The sequence below is a fragment of the Diprion similis genome, chromosome 14 (genome assembly GCF_021155765.1).
Source record: "Diprion similis isolate iyDipSimi1 chromosome 14, iyDipSimi1.1, whole genome shotgun sequence".
Lineage (NCBI taxonomy): Eukaryota > Metazoa > Arthropoda > Insecta > Hymenoptera > Diprionidae > Diprion > Diprion similis.
In genome coordinates this window covers 12,383,168-12,407,145 of record NC_060118.1, presented here as the reverse complement: position 1 = coordinate 12,407,145, position 23,978 = coordinate 12,383,168, and the positions used below count along the sequence as shown (strand labels likewise).

Here is a 23,978-nt window from a genome sequence, read left to right as displayed (position 1 = left end):
ACAAATTAATCTTATCATCAACGGAATCTTTGCAAGTTTTCTCTATGACTCTTTTTTCTATTTGTCTGCCTCTCCTTCGGTCTGTCACACTTATACATTCTTCTCTCACACCTTTCTCTTCCTCTCTCTTTCTCTGCCTCTCTCTCCCAAGACACAGTTTCTATTTTTTTTTGTTTATTACATAAAGTTGAAAATGCTTTGTAGTCCGTTGCAGGACGTTGAATCGAACCGCAAACAATTGAAGGATCGGCTGTGATATTATATTTTTCTTAGTTTCGCATCCTTTCGTAGAAACGAAAGATTAAAAATTATTTTCCCAACTTACGAAAGAAAAAAAAAAGGCACCCGCGCAATCAGAACTTATTTTTATCGCTAGAGTTGCCCCAAAACTTAATTTACGTCTCTGGTAGTATTCGAACGATCTAGTTTTACGCATTCTTAGGAATTAAATTTAATATTAGGATATCCATACGCGAGAAAGAGTTTACAATAAATTTAAATTGATTACACTAAAAAATATTATTCATGTTGTTATTATTATCAATATTATTATTATTATCGTTAATATAATTATCATTATTATTACTGTTAATATTAGTAACATTTCTTTTTGTTGCCCTAACGTTCTTTTTTCCTAATCGCTTACTGTATTACTGAATAATAATTTAGATTATATTTGGATACAGCTTATTATTAATTGAAAAAAAATTACAATTAAACAAAACAAGAGCAAAATACCAAAGGATAATTATTATTGTTATTAGTTTTCTTCTCTTCTTCTTTTTCTAGTTTTTTTTTTGTTTTTTTCCTTCTCTTTCCTACATATCTCGCAGAAGATCGTTCGAAACTACAGCGACTTCGTAGCGAGCTCAATTTCGAGAGCTCGTACATGTCAGTTTCTTTGTATTACATTTTCATTAATAATTATTAAGAAAAAAAAAAAACAATTGTTAATTCATTTATTTTAATAATTTGTATTCAATTATCCTGAGATGTCCTGGTTCTACGCGCGTGCAACCGTGGCTGCGAGGTAACAAAACACGCGCGATAATCAGTTCGAAAAAACGGAATTTCATTGTAAAAATAACGAAAAGATATTATTTTTCTTGTCATTCATTTTTGTATTATTTTTTTTTTTTTTTTTTTTTCGTTTTGCTTCTCGTTAAATCTGCATCGTAAAATGTGTTGCCTGGAAAAAAAATATGAAACGAAATCAGCCAAGGAACGCCGTACCGCGATCTGTTAACACTGTGTAGTCTTACCGCTAATATAACCGTTATTTAAGCCTTCTTGTTTATTATTACTTTTATAATCAATTTTGGACTTATTTCCTCCATTGTCATTAATATTTTTATCATCAATTCCGTCTATAGACGGAAATTCAACGCGATGAACGTTAGTGTTCTTTATCGTATCGCCAGAAGTGACAAAAACTTCGGGAACTTTGTTCTCGTAGTCGGGATCTTCGTTCTTTATTGTAGAGAATCTCGGACTCTCCGAAAAATTTCTCTTAGCAACGTTATCGGGGTTGAGGGAGTTTTTACCTAAAACGGAATTATCGCCGGTCAAATTTACGCGCGAATTGTTTCTCTTGTCGACGAAGGGTGAATTTTTAACGGACTTTAAACTGTCCTCGGCAAACGGTAAATCCAACGTATCTCGACTCGATCTCAACGATTCCATCGAGGCCCCCTCAAAGTCATCAAAGTCAGCCTTCAACGGCACCTTTGACGAATTGAACTCATGAAAATTGGGCGACACCTTTGAATTATCGTTACGCGTCGTACCTCCGTATATAGGATTCGAACTAATCTTTATAGAATTCTGACCAGACGGTTCAAAGCTAGCAAAATCTCCAAAGTCCTCTCTCAACGGTGACTCTTCACTTCCCTCATGCTCTGCCTCTTCGTCTTGGAGGTTGCGCAGCGTTTCCATTTCCAAATCCCTAAAAAAAAATGATTCACCATCATTTTATCGTTGCTGTTTCTTCGCTCTGTACTTTACTGGTTCGACAATTAATTATCTGGCTTTGACGCACTTGTCCGTCTGCGGCGAATGAGAAGCGTTCTGATTCCTGGCTTCGATTCCTTCGGCCGAGTGATAAAAGCTGACCCTTTCAAACGTCTCGACATTAACCTCAGTCAAGAGCATGGTAGCAATATCGATGAACGTCGGTCTCTGATTCGGCTTGTGATTCCATGTTCGCCTCATCAAGTTGTACAGCGAATCCGGACAATTTTCGGGCCGCTCCATAACGCCACCGTCGATAACGTAGCGAAGAACCTGAAAGAAGAGATCAATTGGATACATGCAGGAATATGATAAACACAATGAAACCCGGCACAGCTGCTGTCGTAAGATAGAAAGCATAAAAAAATGTTAACTCACCTGATCATTGGACAAACCCTGGTAAGGCTGCGAGGCGAGAGTAACCATTTCCCACAAAACTACTCCGTAGCTCCAGACGTCTGAGTAGCTTGTAAAAACGCCGTCTTTCAAGCTTTCCGGTGCCATCCATCTAACCGGTAATAGTCCTTTGGTGCCTTTGCGGTAGTAATCAGTCTCATATATGTCTCTGGTCATACCGAAGTCGCCAATCTTAACGGTCATATCTTCGGCAACCATGCAATTTCTCGCCGCTAAATCTCTGTGGACAAATTTTTTCGCCGCCAAATAAGACATTCCGTCGGCGATCTCGATCGCCATCTGCAATATCCGCTTCAAAGTCGGAGGCTGCTTGGAAAAGTTTTCACACACGTCCGGTCTGTGACTTCTTAGGTAGGTCTTAAGGTCTCCGTTCACCATAAGCTCCATAACTACAAGCGTCGGTTGACCGACCGATACAACGCCCAACAATCTCACTACATGGTGAGTGTTGAACGCCCTGAAAACGGACGGTAATGAGTGTTGAACGAAAACCCGACAACAAGAGAGATACGAATGTTTAACATGAATTTTGTCTAAAAAGTTCGGATGCTAACTTCATGACCGAAGCCTCGTTGAGGAACTCTATGCGCTCTCTGTCCGTGGCGTTTTCATTGACCGTCTTTACGGCACACTTGACCTCCGGTTTTCCCTTGACAACGTCCTTGGCGACACCCTCGTAGACCATGCCAAAGGATCCATTTCCCAGCTCCCTTAGCAGTTCTATTTTCTTTCGTGGAACTTCCCAGTCATCGGGTACGTAGACGGTGCTAACGTACTCAGGATTGACGGTGGCGAAAAGTCGCATTTCCGAAGAATTCGGCATAAACTTTCGTTTCAACGCGTATCCACCGCCCAGAATTAAAATGGTCAGGATAAAAACACTCAGGAGGGGCCACAAGTATGGATGGGCTCCCCCGGCGTTAAGTTCCTCGATGTAAAAGTGTTTCGTCACCGTGTAAGCGCCATTTCCGTACAAACTCGTCGCTCGGAGTCTTAGGGAGTAATTTCCGGACGGTAGCGCATTCAAAACGTGAACGCGTCCGTCGTCCACGAATTTTCGCCAAGGTATGCAAATGAGCATAGCCTTGACCTGAAATAATCAACGTGCCTTGGTTTAATGATGAATATCAATATCGATGACCCCCTTGCCCAAGCGTGTTGATAATACTCACGTTTTGAATATCGACCTTTTTGTACTCAATCTGATACGTGACAATCAAACCGTTCGGATCGGGCGGCTCCTCCCAGCTCAGTTTCACCAATGGGCGACTGTTGTTTCCGGTTATAACTTCCAGGTCAAAAGTATTATTCGGAATGTCGTCGGCTGATATCAGCGGCTCAGTTCTGGCAGTTTTGATACTTTTCGTCGAGCAGTAGTTGCTCTGGGTTTCGTTAGGGACTGGTTCTCTGCACGCCTGTACCTCGATAGTGTAAACAGCGTAGTGGCGCAAATTTTTCACAGCATAAATCGTCTGTCCGTAGACAGTTCTGTTGAATAAGCTTATGGAACCGTTCACCATGTCATCCATCATAGTGTTTTCTTTCTCCTGAAACGCAGATTAGATGAGAAACTTACCACCTCACCGATTCGAAAGCTAGTGTATTTGGAAAAAACTCACCTCAGGGTACGAGTACGAGGCATTTTGATCCTGCCAAATATTACTCGTCCTGACTATCTCGCTCAAATCGCGTCTCCTGCGTTCATTCGAGGGTCGTTTTACGTATACCTGATTGTGCAGTGCGTCCTCAAACGCTATAGAACTCGAAACCTCTTTTTCCCTGAGATCCTTGTTGTCGATACACTTGCACTTTGATTCATCGGATTCTATCTCATCTCCAGTTGTCGTCGAACTTGGGGTCTTATTCTCGGTTGGTTTAGGATGCACTTCCTCTTCCGGCGTTGTCATTGGTTTCGTCTCCGGAATGATTAAGGCTACAAAAAAATATAAATAAAAATAAGAAAGAAGCATTCAGTATTATTGCAAACGCCTCGCACACTTTAATTTTTTTACAATTTGATTCGTCCGTCATAGCAGGCAGTTTGACAATCTCGTCGTCAACGGTGAACGAGAAACCTAAGAGGAAGGAAAAATAAATAAACGGAATAGAGCGAGAAAAAGAACTTACGCTCGTTACAGTAATTTCGCTGATCGAGAAAAGCTCTGTCATCTTTCTCCCATCGCCCGACAATTCTGTAGTGGGTAAGATTTCCGTTCTTATGAAGCGGTGGCTCCCACGTTATGACAAGCTCGTTGCTCGCATTGCTGTAGGCGTAAAGAGACCTGGGCACACTAGGTGCGTCTGGGGCAGTGGTGAAGTAATGCAAGTCGCTCTGCGCGCCAGACCTCTCGGTAGCAATTGTGTAAGTCTTGACGTAGAACGCGTACTGTGTGTAAGGTTTGAGCTGAGTCAATAGCGAATAATATTCGGCAGTTTCGCCGTGAGTTCCATTCTGATGGATCGTCCTATCGGAATTTTCAGCCGCTGAAACGTCGTCAACTCTCCATCCGTCGCCGCCACAAGCGTCCCTCCCATCGTACATGGTGACGTTGTTTGGTGCCTCGATAAAGTACACGACATACCCAAGTAGTGACCTAGGATCGTGGTGAATAAACGGTTCCCACGCTATCAGGGCAGCGTTCGATGTTTTCTTTTGAACCCGAGTGTGAAGTTTGGTCACGTTGCAGGCGACCTTGTCGCCATTGCTGTTAGGGGCGACCTCCAGATCCGAGAACTCAGGCAGACCAGCAACTTTGCGAAACTTTTCTATAGTGTCCAAGCAGAGTTTTGGATTAAAGTGAAAGAAAACTCTGACGGGTCCGCTGTGGGCACTGATTCTCATCGACTTGTGAGACTCCATGTCCCAGAGTTCCTGGAGATTTTGATTATCTAGTACGACAAGGGTGTACTTTCCGCTCTCTAGTTCTTTGCCGTGAATGGTATGTAGATTTTTCAAAAAATTCAACGATATCAGTGGGAAACTGCGAACGATTTTCAAATACCCGTCAATCTCCTCGATCATACTCAAGCTGTCCTCCAATTCTTTGACGATATTTTTACCTCCCCTTATCTGTATTTCCAAGCTGCCAGTTATGTGAGTACAACCGCGAAGTTTTTGGGCCGATGCAATACTGTCAACATTAGCCCCGCTGCACTCCTTCAAACACAATCCATTGCACTTCTTGCACGTCGCTTTACCATTCACTTCCTCGTCCATGTAGCCTGCAGGGCATTCGATCACGCAAGTGTTATTGAACGGCTTGTATGGATTCTCCTTGACTATGTCAAACGCCTCACGCGGCTTCTTCATCTTCCTGCATTCGTTCTCCTGTACGCAACGACGGTTCAAAAACATGTAGGTATTTTCCGGACAGCTGTGAGCGCAACGATTTCCATCGACTATCACGTCTCGACACACGGCACAATCCTGAGATCCTATTCCAGTACAGCTTCCGAGACACGTAGAATGACAGCATAACCCAGGCATGCTGTTGTTGCACGCAGAGCCTCCGCATGACTTGTCGCAAACTGTTGGTTACAAAAAATTATTACTCTTCTACCGCATCTATTGTTTAAAAATAAAGAAAACAACAATATTGCTCATTTCGGGGGTTTAAGATCAATCCGGTGTCATTCAATGATCATTTCAAAGAAGAAAAAAAAATAGCACAGTTTCTCAAGTATTGAAAGTAGTTTCACTGTTTCCTCAATTTAGCATCTACATTATAAATGGCTGTTACCTGAAATAGGAAAACAATCCTTATTAATATAATTTAAATCAATCTTGCCAAGTGTAAAAACACATACATTCACGTTAAATCCAAGACACAACAACACTATTTTTATTCTTGGACAACGATTATTCTTTCTTCCAGTATATTTAAATAAGATATTGTGTAAAAACAAAGTTAAAGACATTGAAAACAGAAGGGGAAAAAAAACAATTCAAAATATCAGAAAAAAAAACATAGATACGCAAGTACAATTACGTATGAGAAACATGCGTTGAGTTTACTTTGTTTTTTTTTTCCAATTATGAAATACCCAACGTGCAAAATGATGATGTATTGATTTCATAGCTGTTGTCGTACGATTCTAAAGAATTTTCTATCGCACGCAACACTTGTCATCACATTACGTACACGTCTATGCAATCGTAATAACGATTTGTTATTAAAAATATGTTATCAAACATGCCAGACACGAAGAAATAACGAAAGAGAAAAATCTCACCATGTTGACAATACTGTCTGTTCCAGCACAAGGTTTCATCCTTTTTGGTCGATCGGGTTGGACAGTGTTTCTCGCAAACCGGACATCCGTTTCTTGGTTTATTTCCCTGGAAAATGAGTACGACAATGTATAAAATTCCAAGTAATAATTATCATTGTAAATAAATGAATATTATAAATAAATGAATATTACAGATAAATAAATATGATTGACAACTAACTAATCGCAGGTAAAATATAATCAAAACAAAAAATTTACACACACCAACCCCATCAAAATGAATGGGTAAAATTGAAAACGAACATCTCCCCCCCCCCAAGTTCCCCTGCTCTTCTTCGTCTTTTCATCGAACTAAACCAGCGAACAGATAAAGCACATTCGTACATGATAACTGTCTCGCAATCAGCCACAACAAAATACCTTATACTACGTAACCACTCATCCCTACTATATGTAGTTATATATACTCAGACTCTGCGCCTCCAAGAGATACGTAGTACTCATACATGTGTTTGTATATTCGTATACACACGTGTATGGCACGCAGTATGAACGGGTGAAGAGATAAGTTTTCTCGTAAAGTATAACGTATGGTACGCATGTACGTACATATGTATGTGTATACGTATCGCATGGATAGCACGAGGTTTGAAACCCCACGTTATGTACTACATAAGTACATACAACGTGTTACGATATCGTATCCGTATGTCCCACACACACGCACAAACATATTTTTTACAAACCAACAATATATATGTATATATATATATTATATATACATGTTGGTCAAGAATGAAGAGAAAAATAAAAGGAAAAATGGTAGAAAAAAAAAAAAAAAAAAATTACTAATAAAAAGATTATAAGCACGAATTATGTATGATAATAACAATATATTCTCACAATCCATTCACAACGAATTAATTTGTTTTTTCCCTTTCCAATCTCTGTAATAACTTAAATCAAGTCACGTTCCGTTCAACGAACACATTTTATAACACAATTATGCAGCGATTAATATCGCTGATTAATCGTATAACAATTCTGATATAAAATAATAATGAGAATTCAAGTTCATGTATTTTCTTTGTCTTCTTTTTCTTTTTTTTTTTTTTTTCTTGCCCCTTCACAACGTGTTCACAATTATAACAGTATTATTAAGTCTGATATTACGTGTATAATAGATGTGATACATTTCACATGTTATTACGAGCTTATTATAGAATGCACCACAATTAATTACTTACGTTAAAGGTAATGTCATACTGATTTTTTTTTTTTTTTTTTTTTTTGGATTTATATATTTCTAAATATCCGAGATAGATGAATAAAAAAGACGAATTTTACATCCAATTCTGAAGAAAAACAGACAAACGCATATTGATTTTACACAGCGAATAGAGATATGGCATGGAAAACATTAAACACGGAAGTATGATCGTGATTTCTATATTTAATATTATATATTTCGTGTCACTTATTTGTTTTTGCATAAAACGAAAAATTTATTTGTGTATTTTTCTTCATAATTGCATACAGAATACACGGCTGTTGTTTGCTGCAACTATTTTTTTGCTTCGCGTTGGATATCATGTGATAATAACGAAAATGGATGACGCATTTAGCGCAGTCGGTAATGAAGAATTACGGCACCCCCTTAAATGTAAATACGATAAATCTGGCGCAGTATTCTTTCAAGTAAACGACGTATTTCTTTCTTTTTTACGTTTTCGATATTCATTACACTTTTCGTTATCACTTCGTGTGCGAGACGAGCGAACTGCTACAGAATTGACGAAGAAAAAGAGAGAGCGAGAGAGAGAAAATGAGAAAATTATCTGACACCGGAGTGCAGGCGTACTTTTTTTTCAAGAATCGTTGTCTCCTCCTCCAGTTTCTCTATCAGTCAGCCAGCTCCTATATATGCAATTATAATATACTCAAATAAAACGCAGGCAAATTCCTTAGCCACTATAATATTTTTTTCCGCGAGAGGGAAAAAGAAAGAGGTTAATGGGGGGGGGGGGGGAGGGGGAGGGGAGACAAGGAGGATGAGAGAGTATATAAAAGTCGGTTTAGCGAATGCAGAAATGGGAGAACGAGAGAGAAACGAAACAAAACTGCGGAGAACGAAACGGCCAATGGCGAAGGTCAAAAAACAAATTGCAAAAGGCAATGTTGCTTGCGCTACAAGCCAACAACGTGTACAATTGTACATACGTACCTACGTATATAAATATATTAAATAAACAGTGAATGCGTGCACATACATTATGTACCTATAATAATAATAATAATACGAGTAGTACGACGAATCCCTGGTGAATTTGCAATTTTTATTAATACCGCTCTATATATACATACAGATAAAAGACGTGTTCAATGTTTTTTCTTTTGTCTATCTCTTTACGCACCCAAAAGTTGAAGAAAAACAAAATTATAACAAAAAAAAAGAAAAAAAAGAAAAGAAAAAACAACAACATCACTCCTCAAATCTCCGTTTAACATATCTATATTTAATATAAAAAAATGCGTCGATTTGCAATATAACAACTTTGTTCTAATATTGGAACAGTTCTTCTTCTTTTTTTTGAAAAATACAACGACCTAAATACAAACATACATTCATCCCTATACTTATACCTAGAAGTATAAAAATGATGAGAAAAAAAAAAAAAAAAAAATCGAAGAAGACGAAGGAAAAAAAAAAGAAAAGAAAAGAAAAATTCCGGAAGTGTGATTCATTGTCCAAACTATAATATCCAACTAACGTTCTAAAAATAAATCTTGGCAACCATCCACGATGATTTTTACAATTCTCGTTCTTTATCCTTCTCCTCCATCTTCGTCTTCATCTTCAAGTTCTTCTTAATCATTTTTTTTTCTTCCGCTTTTTTTATCACAGCAAAATCCATCGAGATTTATTCGTTTATTCTTTTTTTCTTTTTTTTTTTTTTTTGCACACCATTAGAAAGAGGGGGGGGGGGGGCAAAAAAAAATATCGCCTACAACAACAACAACAACAACAACGTATTATACCTAATTATATCGATAACTCGTAAATTGTACAAATGTAGATTAATATTCAAGGCCTTTCGAAGATGAAATTTCCGTAGAAGAAGTGTGCCGTAACTAATTGTAAAAAAGATTTCAAATTTAGAAACAAAAAAAAAAAAAAGCAAAAAAAAAAAATCAACGTTACGGCTTACCGATATGACGTGTTCGCCCTTTCCAACGCCGGTGATGAGGTCCCAGTCGATTGTATCGACGTAGCACAGTGCCGGATTCTTTTCAAATCTCACGCTACCGCGTACGATATTTGTCAGCGAGTGAAGACCGATTTCCTGCAGATGCATCATCTCGAAGGCGACGAGGGCGTAGTTTATGAACAACGAATGTCCCCGGATTACGGTCAAATTCGGAAACAGATGGCCGACGCTTCGTAGACCGTTCACTCTGCGTATCGCGTGAAAGAGAGAGAGAGAGAGAAGAAAAAAAAAAAATTTCAAAATTAACACCAAAACAACAACAACAACAACAACAACAACAACAACATGTATATACAAAATTCCAACCCTTAGTTATTAGTAGTCAGAAAATGTCCCTAGGAGTCCACAGATAAGGGTCGGCTCTCTCCTAGGGACATTTTTCTGACATGGAAGTAACGGTTGGTATTACGTCGGCTGTTCAATCAGGCGGTAAGTATCAGCCAATAAAATTCGAAGGATTTGACGCACGCGCATATAATCTGCGCACTTTCCTCATTGTCACACGGTATATATAAATATATGCGTAAGTATTGTGGGAGAAAAAAAAAAAAAAATTGAATATCACAAAATCATTGTATTATTAATGCATGCGGGGTGAAAGCAATAAATACTTATATCGCGTCATCGCGTTAAAAATGTACGAAAATAATATCATGTAAAAAAATAACAATAATAACAACAACAACAACAACAACAATAATAACCTGTAGAGCAGAAGGTAGCCGGTGATTTCGACGAGGTCGGGAAATGTAAGGTTTGCGTAGGCCGTGTCGTTCGCGTGATCGATCAAGAGTATTTGTACGAAACCCTCGACCACTCGACATCCTTCCAGTCGCGAAAATTGGCTCACGCTATTTCTCACGTCGACGCTCTGACAGACTGAAACAAAAAAAATATTCCATATATACATATATATATATATATATACGCATAAATATATATAAATATTATACGCCTAGGTACGAAGGTATTATATATTTTGCAAACTTTTCTTATTCTCTCTCTCTCTCTCTCTCTCTTTTCTTTCCTCTTGTTTTCTATTTCTATTTCTATTTCTATTTCTATACGTGTATAATATTTTTTCAACATAGTGGGGGCAGAAAAAAAAAAAAAAAAAAAAAAAAAAAACAGTGAGGATAAAAAAGTAATAAAATTTCTCCTCGTTCGTACAAATTTATACATATATAACAGGTTTTTTCGCTCGCTAGGGGAAACCAAATTTTCACAATCCCCCAAAAAAATTTTTCGTGTACGTTAATGTCATATATTTTTTCCCTCTCTTTTTCCAAGGTTTCTAATTCCCTATCCGCGGACCATTAATTCGACATGTATACATACATATATACATATATATATATATGTAAGTATAATTGCGGACGCATACCGCGAGTATAACAATATAGTCAAAAGCTCCATTCGCCTGATCAAGCAATTCGAATGCGAGCTCAGGTATTAACGAAGCGAGTTCCGTTATTACTAGGTATATATATATATATATATATTACACGATATTATACCTCGAGAGACAGGGAGGTGGAGGAGGAGGAAGCAAAAAGGATCATCGTCGCAACCGGATTGCACGCAATTTACAAATAATAATAAACTAATCGCTAATTATAATAAATTATCAAATACAATATAAAATTTAACAATAATATTATACATATAATACACGAATTCTATACAAATCCGTATTAAATTAACTTACGTTTGATCGATATAATAAAGAAATGTTGCAGGCTTGCTTATTTTTTATTTTTATTTATTTTTTTTTTTTTTTCAACACATCTTACAGACATTTATAACTAACCGTGAATAACTTTCGAAGGAGTGAATTGATCGAAAAATTATAAGAGACCTTTTTTGTAGAGCATTCGATTTCCTATAAGAATATATCTTTCTCATTGCTGTGTACATTAACGTGTTCAAGAGAAAAAAAAAAAAAAAATTTATTTAATTCTAAAAAGTGGCAAATTCCACATGTAATTTAAATGGAAAATGTATTGTCTTTGGGACAAGGTTTAAGATAAATATTAAGGGCTTATACTCCTCTTCATATTTTGTTTCAGGCTATAAACTAAAAATTTACGCGACGTCGCAAGGAAAAATAATCAACTTTGTAAATAACGGACACCCTAATGTATATATATATATATATATATATATATACACCTACACATATTATATACGCGGTAGTTTAATCTTAACGAGGAATGAAAACAACCTGAATTCACGAGCACTAGCGACCGGATATGGCGCCACGAACGTCCGGTCTGTCATTCTCGAGTTTCCCCCTCCATAGTACAAATCGTCGTTCACAGTTTATCATTGCTCATCCCCGCAGAAATACGCGCAATGGAAGTGCGAAGGAAGTGCGCGCGAGAGAGAGAGAGAGAGAGAAGAAAATAGTACGAAAAATGAAAAAACGCAGCAGAAAAGAATAAATTTAACGTATATACACAATATACAGAGTGATTATCTAAGGGCCGAACGGTCCGTCGTCTGCTGTAGTTTGATGCGCATGCGCTTACCATCCGAGAGCGCAGTTGTTTGTCAGGGTGACCAACCGTCGTAACTTTGAACGACAGGAGTTTACCGCATTGTAACTAACCTAAAAAATTTCCACAGCTATCGGCGTTGAGCATAACTGCAGCCAACGACAAATGTAAAATTTTTTTAGATCGTATTCATGGCAGTTGGTCGACCTGTCAATAAACTGCTCTCTAATTTATAAATTGAACTATAAGAGTTCTAAACTATAACTAAAACAAACCAATGCAATCAGGCTGACAGCTGATTGTTGACAATGTTTTTCGCGTATGAACGATAGAAAAGGAATTTTTATTGATTATATTTAATTAATTTACGTGACATGAGTAATTTGGAAGTCCCAAGAATTACGATTTTCCTCAATTAAAATTGATAACTTAAGGTTATGTGATGATAAAATGGCGCCTACAACCAGACTCTGACGTCATAATACGCAAGACTGAAGTTAGTAACGTTACCGTAACGAAACATTGGGAAAAAAAAAAATCACTATTATCTTATCTTAACAACGATTTCGAATGAACTAAGATTGCAAAATATGAGTATATATACGTGTTTTGTTTTATCACATGTTACACTGAATTTCAAACAGTTCCAAAATCGCCAAATAACGCTTTTTTCCTCAGCATGAATGGTTACGGTAACGTGTGACTAACTTCAGTATGGTGTATGTATGTGTATATATATATATATATATATATATAGATATTATATATGTATACGTACACAAGCGAAGCGAGTGTTTTCCTCATTCATTTACTACTTTGCCACGAGTCTCCGACCGCAATCGCGATTCGTTTGTTATTTCTTTTCTTTTCTTTCTTGCTTTCTTTTTTTCTTTCTTTATTTTTCTCTCTTTCTCTCCTCGCTACTTTTTATCGTTCGTTTCACACACGGCCGCAATCCATCCATCCATCCATCCATCCATTCGTCATTCATTCATTCATTCATTCATTCATTCATTCATTCATTCATTCGTTCATTCATTCATCTCTTTCTTCACATATGCGTATAACCTCGTATATATATATACAATATATAAGTAAATGCGGGTGTGTACATATACATATATATATATATATATATATATAGGTGTATATATAGGCAGGAACGTGTGGTTAATTGACTAGCTCTGCGAGGAGCATTCGAATTACGAAGCCTCACCACACGAATACATACCACATTATTGTACATTACATAGGTGTATGCAGTTTTATGTATAATAACATCCGCGTTTCATTTTTCCCGCCTATAACACATACGTACATACATATAATGTGTATAGCTGATTACTGTTTAGCGAAGAGAGACACACGTGTGTGTAATTTATAACATACCGTATGTAAATTTTATATTTTTATCATGCCTAACGTTCGTCCACACGCACCTTACATACCGACATCTCGATTTTGGCGACATTTTTTTACGACCTTAAACGCACGTCGGTAATTTTTTACCGACATTAAACGCCTGAATTACCATCAAGCGTGTTGTATTCGTTAAAAATTCGTATTTTCCGTGCAGCAGCGCGCATGCGCCGTCGCGAACAAATTCTACGTTACGCGAGCCTAACCTCAATTTCGTCCCGCGTGAAATAAAACGCGTAAAAAATACTCTCGTTGTACAAAGTAATAAAAATATACTGTCATTACCGAATTAGCGACAAGTCATATTCTATAAAAAACAAATAAAATTAAAAAAAATAAACAAATAAATAAACAAACAAATGAATTAATAAAATAGCGAGAGAAAGAGGAGTATAAATGCAATACGATCGTAGGGTTGGTGATGGGCGATGAGGGGATGTAATTTTGGAGGGTGGGAGGGAGAGAGAGAGGGAGGGAGGGTATAGCGTTTGTTCCGTCCACGTGTGCACCGAATGAACCGGAATCCGAGGCCTTTACTGAGCTGGTGAGAGAAAAAAACCGTCTAGACGTTCAACTTCCGGTGTTTTCGAAACGTCCCGGTCGTCGTCGAGACCGTCGGTATATAATATAAACCCTATAGCCTCCGACCTTCTTACACAAAAACACCTTTCGTGTGTGTGTGTGTGTGTGTGTGTGTGGGTGTGTGGGTGTCTGTATCCACAATACATACCACATATACATACATACACACACACATCTATATATATATAAATATATATATCTATCATGTACAGAAAATTGAGAGAAAAGAAAAATACTGAAAATAATTATCATCGAGAAGACATTTTATCGATTATTTTTCGCTCTCTTTATATCACCTCGAACACGTATAATATATATTTTAGTACAATTGAGCAATAAACAACGTTTCGCAATAATTTCAATTCTCGAATTTGTGGTATACGTATTTATATGCTGGTACTATCATCATCATTATTAACGTTATTATAATTATTATTAATATAATGCGCGACGGGGCGGAGGGGGGGGGGAGGGGGAGGGCAACACTCCATCGACGGTGATAAAAAGAAATGAACGAAATGAAAAACAAAAAAACAACAACCAGAAACTGGGAGGCAGCAGAAAAAAAAAAACAGAAAATCGTAACAAAAATAAAAAAAAAATAAAAAAAAGTAAAAAGCGAAAAAAACAAACAAACGGCAACTGGGAGAGGGAGGAGATAAAAATAAAAACAAAGATAAGATAAGATATGTAATTGAGATGGCGAAGCGAAAGCAAAACGAAAAAAAAAAGAACCAGACGCGAAAAAAAGACGACCAAAGAAAAAAAAAAAAAAAACAAACAAACAGTAAAACCGACAAGATCCGCGAGTGCACAGAGAGAGATTAATAAAAATTATCATCAAAAGCAGGAATGAAGTGGCGTAGGTCGTGACTCTGTGCAAAAGCAGCAGCAACAGCAGGCAGTTACGTTCTTACATATATAGTATACGTATAAATAATACGTGTGTATATAAAATAGTAGCAACTGTATACAGCAGTATTTATAACAGTATAGGTACATAGGAATCCAGTATAAAAAGAAAAAAAAAAGAAGAATGGTCCTTTAATTCGTTGTACACGTATTACGTCATTTTTACGTACGTTCTTCTTCTTTTTATTTTTTTTGGGCATTTTTCAACTAGTTTTGTTTTTTCTTCTTCTTTTTTTCGCCTTATCCGTTCACCGCGCATCCGTTTCGCGCTATTCGTCGAAAGTAAAAAGAGGAAGAAGAAAGAGAAAGAGAGAGGAAAAAAAGAAAGAAGAGAGAAAAAAAAAAAGAAGAAAGGAAGGAAGGAAGGAAACTTCCTCCGTTAAATTGCACAAAATTGTTCTTCTACCCCTTTTACGCACTTGTAAAGAAATAATATATATATATATATATTATATACGAACTTATATTCGATGAGCGGACAAACTAAGCTTTGCGCATTACCATCATCATCAGCATTATCATCGTTATTTATTTCATCCCGCTAATTTTACACTCATCCGTTTATAATTGCAGAAAAAAGCAAAAAAAACAAAGAAAAAAAAAAAAAAAAAATTCAAATAAACAAATGAATAAATAAATAACTAAATAAATAAATTTTATACGAGACTGCCGCCGCTCTGCAGCTGCTTGTTTGTAACTCAGAGATGAAAGTGACCTGAATTCTTTCGAAATTATGCTGTCGTTATTATAATATAATAATGTATAGATTAATACAGACATTAAATGTACAATAAATATCAAATCGATACTAATGAATGGGTCGCTAGCGCGTTCGTTTATTGTAATATAGGCGAGGGAGAGTTCAGCGTCTATAACGACGATAAAACGTCGTCGTCGTCGTCGAATTATACACGCATACATACATACATACATACAGGGGATTCCACGCCAATTCGACCTGGGTTTTACCCCTTAATCAATCTCAGATTTGGTGCAAGATTTTTTTTACGATTGTTCTCACTTTGAAAAAAAAAAAAAAACTCGTTTGTTTTTTTTTTTTTTGTTTTTTTCCGTTTTCCATTTTCCACGACTAAATTCGAAAATTTTCTACAATATTTCGAAACGATTTTGACGACCGATCAGAGTTGAAAATTTGAAAAAGTTCTGCAAAAACCTGCATCGGATATCAAAATTTTTAAGCTTCGACCCGGAGTGAAACGATTTTTTCGTTTTACTGTTTCCAAGCTTTTTCCGTAAGAAAAAAAAAAGAAACGTTAAAAAAAAATTGAAAGCCAAAGTCATTTTACTATACGAACGGTTACTGAAACATTTTTATATACGTAACATGTCACATCGGATTTTTGCAAAATTTTCACAGATTTTTCGGAACCATTTTACGGTTTGCAATTTGCAATTTTTGATTTTTTTTCAACGTTGGCAAAACGAAGAGAAAAAAAAAAAATGTCTAGCGAAAAAAAAGAAGAAGAAGAAACAAAAAAAAAAAAACCCACCGAACGATAATTTTTCAAAGTGAGAACATTTACAGATGAAATCACGCGCCAAATCTGAGAGGTCAATTTGTAAAACAAGTATCTAGTTGTAAAAAAAAAAAAAGGGTATCAAAGGGCGAGAGTCGTTCAAAGATCGTATCCAAGAGGAACACGAAGATCAATTGGCAATGATTGGCTGGCCCTGAGGCCGAATATATTATCAATATATTATAATATATCATTACATTTATCAATCATACGATATAACATGATGAGAGAATGAAGGAAGTTAGTAACGAACGTTATATACTCTAACGATTCACGTCTATACATATATATATATATATATATATATATATGTAAAGAAAAATAATTCAACTGTACAACGATCAACTGCAAATTTTCAAATATACAAGATATATTATGTGTGTGTGTGTGTATGTATTATGGTGGGCCAAAAAAAAAAGAAAATAGAAACAAGAAAAAAACTTTTTTCTTTTTTTTTTTTCCTTTCTTTAGTTACCGTGAAAATATCGTTCAAGACGTTGAAAAACAAATTCCGGTAACGTTAGAGCTCTTTTAATATTAATTTGATTTTTTTTTATTTCCCATTCAAATGAAATGAGGGGGAAATTGTTTTTCTTTTTTTTTTTTTTTCTTTTCATCGTCTCCAATTTTATATTGCCTTTCTATATATACATATATAACGAATCACGACGTGTGTTGTTAGAAATCAATCAGTGCATATTCTTGTAGGAAATTGAACGATCGACGAAAAAAGAAAGAAAGAAAGAAAAACGTCCAATTTTCACGAAATACTGATAATCGTAATGAAAATTCATTTTCCTTTTCAAGACGTGACAAAAATTTTCTCACGAAATATCGATTAAACGTGAGAAAAATTGATCGACGTACGCGGGGTAGGGGTGAAAAACAAACGAAAAAAAAAAATAAAAAAAATAAATAAACAAACAAGTAAATGAATAAATAAATAAAAGAAAGAAGAAAACATCGTCTTGGTTTGTGGAAAAATTCTAAAAGCACCTACGTCACATCGAAACGATAATGATGAGACGAAAGGCGCGCGTGATTCATCGACGCAATTCGCGCTCCGCTAAGATTTTCATCTTCATCTTCATCTTCATCTTCATCTTCATCTTCATCTTCGTCGTCTTTTTCTTTTTCTTCCGCCTTTTTTTAAAGGTAAAGACCGATGCAAAAATAGAACATCTTTTCCTATGCCTAAATTTGTATACCTAGGCATATATATATATATATATATATACATATGTATATATGCATACATGTATATATAGACCCTTGCGTCAATAACGAGTCACACGTCGCTGACTGTGAGTCCAAGATTATAAGAAACGGAGGCGTGAATTGTTTGTTATCTTGTTATTTTAATTTTTAATTTCTTCTTCTTCTTCTTTCTCTTCTTTCTCTCTCTTCTTTCTCTCTCTTCTACTCGTTCTCTAAAATTCTTTCATCTTGCCCTCCCCCCCCCCCCCCACCACCGCTTTTTTTAATCTTTTTTCTTCATTTTTCACTCCGACTCTGACACCTCCTCATTCTTTTTTTTTTACTATTACACCTATACCAAATTCGTGAATGAATATTGTGTATATATATATACATATATAATGTGCACGTTCTGATTCGTATGATACGTTGTTATTTTTTTTCTCCGTCTGTGCGATAAGAAGGAAGAATGAAAGAAAGATTGAAGAAAACAAGGATAAAAAAAATTGCACACAGCCAATATCTTTTGCACGACGATTTTTCTTATCTCCTCGGTGCGGTGGTCTGAAGACTCGGAGAGCCAACCAGCTGTGGAGAATTACAGAGAGTTCCGGGCGATTCGCGGAATTCGGACAACAACAATTTTAACGAGTTTAATAATAATAATAATACCTGTGATAAATTGCATTACGCAGAGTAATATCGCTACAGAGTTGCGAAAAAGAAGAAGAAGAAAAAGAAGAAGAAGAAGAAGAAGAAGATTGTCGGTGTGTTGATGATTTTCGGAGCATGGTTGAAATTTAGAATTTGAAAGATTTCGAAAGCGGATAATTTCGAATTTTTTCGTGGCGATAGTTGAAGTAAAGAAATGAATCTTCGAAGAAACATCGAAGCAAAGAATGGTCCGAAAGCCGAAGCTCAAAGTTCCCTGAGAGAGGTGAAATGAGAAAGATCGAAAATCCGAATCATTCGAGATTTTCAATTCCGCCGATTTCCGGTTCGGTGAAATTTCACCGCATCGATCCTTCCTTCTTTTGGATTATCCGTATTTTCACTTCCGGAATCCTGGTAATTCTCATTTTCGGTTTTCCTCATTTTTTTCCACCCACTCCCCGACTGAACCGCGCTCTGCGAGTATATTTTTTAATTTTCCAAATTTCACTCGGTCGAAACTTTATTCCTCGGAATTCTGCTTCACCGGAACTTTACTTTCCGAAACTTTCCTCGGTCGGAACTTGATTTATCGGAATCCCGCATTCCGGAACTTTGAGCCGTCGGCTTTCCGACCGTCCTCGAAACTTTCTTGCTTTCCTAAAAGTTCTTCGCCGTCTTTGCTTCAAGCTTCATACCCAAATAATTCGGAATCAACCGCTTTTGACGTTTCTCAAAAATTTTCTCCTCACATTCTTCAGATTTTCGTAATCGTCACACGGTTACTTCATTCATTTATTGTATTATGGACATTTCATGTATTCAATACTTTTTATTAATTTTCGTCTAACAATTTCGTTTTGAAATAAATATAGCACAAGACGAACAATCAAAAGAAGAAGAAAAAAAAAAAAAAAATTATAATAATAATCCAATCCAGAACAGCCGTGAAAAATGTCTATAAATTACGCGGAGAAAAAAAAAAAAAAATACAACGAAACAAATCAGTTTGTACAATTCGTATATAAATAAATATTACGTAAATTTGCAGATCTGTATTACCCAAGTATTATAACGTATGAAGAATATAAAATGTGTGTGTGTGTGCGCGTCGGCGTGTGCGTGTGTTTTTCTATTTACGTTAAATACAAATGATATTATAAATTTTCCCCCAAAACTCGTGTCTCTTTTTTTCCTCTTATTCTACATTTAAATATTTTTATCAAATGGTACGGGGGAAAAAAACAAAAACAAAAAGAACAACAAAAACCCACACACGCATAAATCATCATTGCGCTTCCAAGTCTATATAATGTGGGATAAAAATTATATGTTAACGCTTACGTCTTCTGACATAACAACGACGACAATAATAATCGCGAAAACTTTATAGCATGTTAACTATACATTAAATATATATATATATATATTATACGTACAACATTCTTGTAAGAGTGAATAAAAATTATTGTAAGATGTTTAACATATACGTATATAATATGGGGGGGGGGGGGGGGGGGAGGGCTTAGAGGACTCAGATACGGCAAATTTTTTAAATTTTTTCTTCTTTCTTCTTTTTTCCAAATCGTAACGAAAGAAAAGAAAAATGATTTTCAAACGTCGGGGGGGGAGGAAATGAAGAAATTTTTACATTGAAAATTTTTCAATACACAATATTTTTTTCATCATCTCTCAAATCATCGCAATTTTGTGAAAATAGTGTGTAAGTAAAATCAACTTGTTGAAACGATAAAATTGAAAAAATAAATCAATTAATTATGTAATTAACGCGATAATTCCCTTCCTCCCATCCGCCTCTCTCTCTCTCTCTCCCTCTCTCTCTTTAAATTCTTTGTCGCCTCTTTATGAATGTGCAGATTCTTATCACATGCATTGGCACCTCTAAAAATCGCGCAATACACACACCTAATCGCACATCTATCCATGGGTATACATATGTAATACGCATGACGTGACGACATTTTTTTTTTTTTTTTTTTTATAGTATATTATATATACACACACACACACGATATATAGGATATACATATAGTAAATGTACTACTACGTTTCCTGTCGGCGATCGCGTTCTGCGGCATAACAATTATCATCGTTTCATTATAACGATAATGAATATAAAAATTGCCGTCACCGTTTACCTACTACTACATTGTATTTATAATATTATACGCAATATACTATATATTTTATATATCTTTCTTTCTTTCTTTCTTTCTCAAGGTAAGCTCGTGATTTTTCAAGTTCAGCATAAATGGTTTTTTTTTTTTTTTTTTTTTCAACGGCAACCCTTATATATGTGTATGTATGTATGTATGTACGTATGTATGTATGTATCGATGTTTAACGCGACTCTCGACTGGCGCCATTCCCACCTTCTTCTTTCTTTCACCTCTTCTTTCTCACGTGATTTTTTTTTTTTTGGTCTTTTTTTTTTTTCTTCTTTCTTTTTACTCTTCATACATGATATAAATGTAAGAGGTGTATGTACATATATATATATATATATGTATACATGCGCGCGCACACACACACAGACACCTGTAGAGAGGCATACATATATACATACATACATACATACGCGATACTCGTTGTTTAGTCAAGTGAAGAACCGCGATCTTACGCGCCATTGAGACGTGCCTCGGTAAACAGAAATAATTTCAACCAACGTTATAAATTCTACATAGCATATATATATATATATATATATGTATATATCCACAAGTTGGTAAACACATGGTTACACCATACACAACGTGTATTGTATGCGAGTGATAAGGAGAAGAGGAAGAGAGAAAAACGATACGAAAAAAAAAAAACACACAAACAAAAAAAACAACCATTAAAACAACCGCCGTGTATATATATATATATGTGTGTGACGGTGTATCGTTGGTTAGTTACGCGAAAGAAAGATAAGATCGTTCATTCACTTCTGGAAAATTCTTATCAAGACGACCCCCCACCCCCCGCCAAGCGCCACCGCCACCTACTGGACGCTACCGCTTATTTCTATTCTCGTAATCGTAATCGTAATCGTAATCGTAATCGTAATCATAATCATAATCACAATCGTCACCATCGTTCTTCGGGGGCATTCCACGAGGAAAGTCGATGAAGTTCGGAAATCGATTTTTCGATATTTTTGTAAATGGTCACTTATTTTGTAAAGATAATATCTCAGATACGCGTGATTGAAAGAATTTGAGAGGGAAAAAAAAAAAAAAAAATAATAAAAAAAAAAAAAAAAGTTCTTGAAGTAAATCTGAAAGATCAATTTCCGATCTTGATCGATACCTCGTGGAATGTCCCATATATATAAAAAGTGATCATAAAACATGATGAGGTTTAGGTGGAGAAATCAACTCACCGGTTCGTTTCGACGACGACGAAGAAGCAGAAGCAGCAGACGAAGAAAACGATGAAGTATCCCTGACGATACGGTCAAAGTGTTGAGGATGAGGATCGTGAGAATTGTAATGACGATTGTCTGCAGTATCGTAAACACTGTGAGCACTTGTTGATGCGGAATTTAAGTTAACGGTTAATAAAATGACGAAAAAAAGTGCAGTAATATTGATCGTTGATAAATTGCTGAATAATACACATGATGAGGAACTTCGTCGACGTGTCGTCGTCGTCGTTGATGATGATGACGACGTCAACGAGGAAGGTTTAAAAATATTCTCAAATGAAAATGAAAATGGTTTTAAAAAACGACGCCACCGTACAACACTCGAGGCGCATCTAAGCCACTGACCGACGTCGCTTTGACGTCGACCGCAGTCCATAGCGAGGGGTTCGAGTTTTGGCGAGGCGTTAAAAAAACGGTGTGAAAATAATCTGCTCCTCCGTTTCCCGCCAAAATCCTCGTCCTTGTTATAATTATCATTCTCCTTCATGTTTTCCTCCATATTTTCCGAAAAATCATCAACAACGACGTTGTCGTCGTCGTCGTAGTAGTAGTAGTAGTAGTAGTCATCGTCGTCTTGATCGTCGTCGTCGTCGTCGTCGTCGTTGACGCAACGACCCTGAAGACGTTCGCATATCTCACATCGAAAATCGCTCGCAGTTTCGTTTTTATCTCGCCTCACGTCGTCAGCGTAACAAATTCGACACGAGTAACAGAGACTGTTCAAAATCAACTTAGACGATTCTTTCGTATTCGTCATCGCCGTCGCGACGCCATAATCGTCGTCGTCGTCGTCGTCGTTTCGCTGCTTTTGCTCTCTCCGCGTCAAATTATTCACCCTTTTTCTCCCCATCGTTGATATTTAGTTTGCCTTTTTTTTTTTTTTCTTATTTATTTATTTATTGATTTGTTTATTTATTTATTTAATCACTTATTTATTTGTGTCTAGTATTATTGTTATTAATATTATTATACAATTATTTCAGGTATACACTGTGTAGTATCAGATTTTTATACAACTATTTTAAATCGCTTTACTCTTTTATTTTTCTGTCTCTCTCTCTCACTCTCTCTGGTTTAAAAATGTTTCTTTCCTTTTCTTTACTTATCTCTTCTCTTATTTTTTCACTTCTTCCGTAATATTATATATCATCATCATCATCATCATCATCATCTTTTATTATTTCACTTTAATCTATTATCCGACGGCGTAAGATTGTTCACGGGTTAAAGACATTTTTGAAACAAGATGATAAAAAAAACATTGAACAAAAAAAAAATAAAAAATTTATATATATATATATAAATGTATATATATATATATAAATATATATATATAATAAAACGAAACACACACACACACACGCACGCACGCACGCACGCACACGCACAAAGAACGCTTTGGTATTATCCTCGTTCTTCTTTTCGTTTATTCACTTTGATTTTGTTGTCGATGTTGTTTCGTTTCACTTTTTTCTTTTTATTCTCTCTCGTCGAAAATTAACAACAAGACAACGAGAACAAGAACAAGAACAACAACAACAACAACAACAACAACAACAACGACGAAGACGTTAAATCAAAAATTTAGCTATTACCAAATCACTATCGCAAATTTTTTCTTCCACTACTTCTTGTTCTTCTTCTTTTTTTCCTCTTTACTGGGACAATTGATATTATGTGATACATATATATATATATATATATATATATATATCTATCTCGTCGAACAAATATCGAAAATCGATTTTTTTTTTATAATCGTTTTATCCTTTACCTTCCTCCTCCTCCTTCTCCTCCTCCTCCTCCTCCACCACCTCCT

General features: G+C 36.1%; 1 protein-coding gene across 3 annotated transcripts in view; it reads right to left on the bottom strand.

Moving 5' to 3' along the window:
• LOC124415040 (insulin-like receptor) overlaps window positions 1-23,956 on the bottom strand; it is a 25,447-nt gene extending 1,491 nt beyond the window's left edge. The window contains exons 1-12 of one of the 3 annotated variants that reach the window (XM_046896294.1): window positions 23,938-23,956; window positions 22,115-22,613; window positions 10,634-10,808; window positions 9,870-10,116; window positions 6,661-6,766; window positions 4,555-5,955; window positions 4,047-4,360; window positions 3,600-3,974; window positions 2,982-3,517; window positions 2,389-2,884; window positions 2,039-2,283; window positions 1-1,945 (exon numbers count right to left, since the gene is read on the bottom strand). The exon at window positions 1-1,945 is cut by the window's left edge and continues 1,491 nt beyond it. In XM_046896294.1, the coding sequence (XP_046752250.1) occupies window positions 1,243-1,945; window positions 2,039-2,283; window positions 2,389-2,884; window positions 2,982-3,517; window positions 3,600-3,974; window positions 4,047-4,360; window positions 4,555-5,955; window positions 6,661-6,766; window positions 9,870-10,116; window positions 10,634-10,808; window positions 22,115-22,535 (5,019 nt within the window). In that variant the 5' untranslated portion in view covers window positions 22,536-22,613; window positions 23,938-23,956 and the 3' untranslated portion in view covers window positions 1-1,242. Of the gene's footprint in view, window positions 1,946-2,038; window positions 2,284-2,388; window positions 2,885-2,981; window positions 3,518-3,599; window positions 3,975-4,046; window positions 4,361-4,554; window positions 5,956-6,660; window positions 6,767-9,869; window positions 10,117-10,633; window positions 10,809-22,114; window positions 23,025-23,937 lie in introns of those variants that run through there. The other 2 variants (XM_046896293.1, XM_046896292.1) reach the window with 2 other exon arrangements.
• Between the last annotated feature and the right edge of the window lie 22 nt (window positions 23,957-23,978).